The following is a 1,270-nucleotide window of genomic DNA, read 5'->3' as shown; positions in this document are numbered from 1 at the left end:
TATAATTCTATAAATTCTACCATTCTTCTATAAACTTTTCTATAATTCTTCTATACATTCTTCAATCATTCGTCTAAAGATTCTTCTATAATTCTGCTACAATTTTACCCTTTCTTTATCAGATCTAATCCTCTAAATAAACTGCTACTTCCAAACTATTTTTATTAATCTTATTTAAGATATTTTACAGCAGAGTCACTAAATAAATAATAAAATTGTTCACAAATAATTAAATAAAAAATTGAGTTGGAATAATTAAAAAAAAAAAAAAAAAAGGACCCCAATGGGAGGAATCACATCAGCCGCAAGCCAATACATATCTACCGTGGCTTGGAATATGACCTTGACCTTGACCTACTTTCACCAATTAGGAACTCGTAGATTTTCATCTCTACTACACATCTATAGAATTTTGTGATGATATTTTGAGCGATTGCGAAGTTATCGTGGTAACACACACACACACACACACACACACACACACACTCGATCGGTAGAGAGGTGGCCTGCAGTCCTAATGGACCCAGGTTCAAATCCGCGCTGGGGCAGGGAACAGTTTAAGGATTTGAATTTCATTAAATCAGGCTTTACTGATCTACCAGAAGCCCCGCCGACATGTCGTAAAAATACCCCCGCTAATACCAATACACCAGTCCTGTATGAGACAGCCCTAGCATGTATTCAGTATGGACGGTGGGTGTTAGCGCCGAAGTGGTGACATGTGGATGTGTATGGTATGTAGGAGGACTGATGGGCCTTGATAGCAGGCTGTGAAGCTTATGCCCAGAGTCGGACACATAAACACACACACACACAAACTGAAAACAATACCAGCTTCGCTATCGCGGCCGGTAAAAAAAAAAAAAAAAATACTAATATTAATAAGGGCGTACGGCTTACAGTCCATCAGAAAGATAAACAGTGTGGGATTCTTGGCCTTACCTACCTTCAACATCAAGGAGAGATCGGAAGCCACGGTTCTGTAAAATAATAATAATAATAATAATAATAATAATAATAATAACTAGTAGTAGTAATAGTATAGTAGTTGTAGTAGTAGTAGTAGTAGTTGTAGTAGTAGTAGTAGTAGTAGTAGTAATAATAATAATAATAATAATAATTAATGACAAACTTTTAAAATACGCAAAAAATAACTGATATATAATAGGGTTGGGTATTTATATGGAGCAAATTTATTAGTGTCACAGGAGGAGGAGAAAAAAAAAAAAAAAAGACATGAGAAACAGAACAAACACCATTTGTTTTTTTT

The 1,270-nt window shown here is 35.0% G+C and overlaps 1 protein-coding gene across 1 annotated transcript in view; it reads right to left on the bottom strand.

Annotated features, from left to right (window-relative positions):
* The window catches only part of LOC145414863 (uncharacterized), a 392,095-nt gene extending 391,121 nt beyond the window's left edge, over positions 1 to 974 (bottom strand). The window contains exon 1 of the mRNA XM_080284288.1: positions 947 to 974. Within this exon, the coding sequence (XP_080140414.1) occupies positions 947 to 955 (9 nt within the window). The 5' untranslated portion in view covers positions 956 to 974. The remainder of the gene's footprint in view (positions 1 to 946) is intronic.
* Between the last annotated feature and the right edge of the window lie 296 nt (positions 975 to 1,270).

The sequence above is a fragment of the Coenobita brevimanus genome, chromosome 13 (assembly GCF_032717465.1).
Source record: "Coenobita brevimanus isolate Jiangsu-jjx chromosome 13, ASM3271746v2, whole genome shotgun sequence".
Taxonomy (NCBI): domain Eukaryota; kingdom Metazoa; phylum Arthropoda; class Malacostraca; order Decapoda; family Coenobitidae; genus Coenobita; species Coenobita brevimanus.
This window is presented reverse-complemented; position numbering and strand designations above follow the sequence as displayed.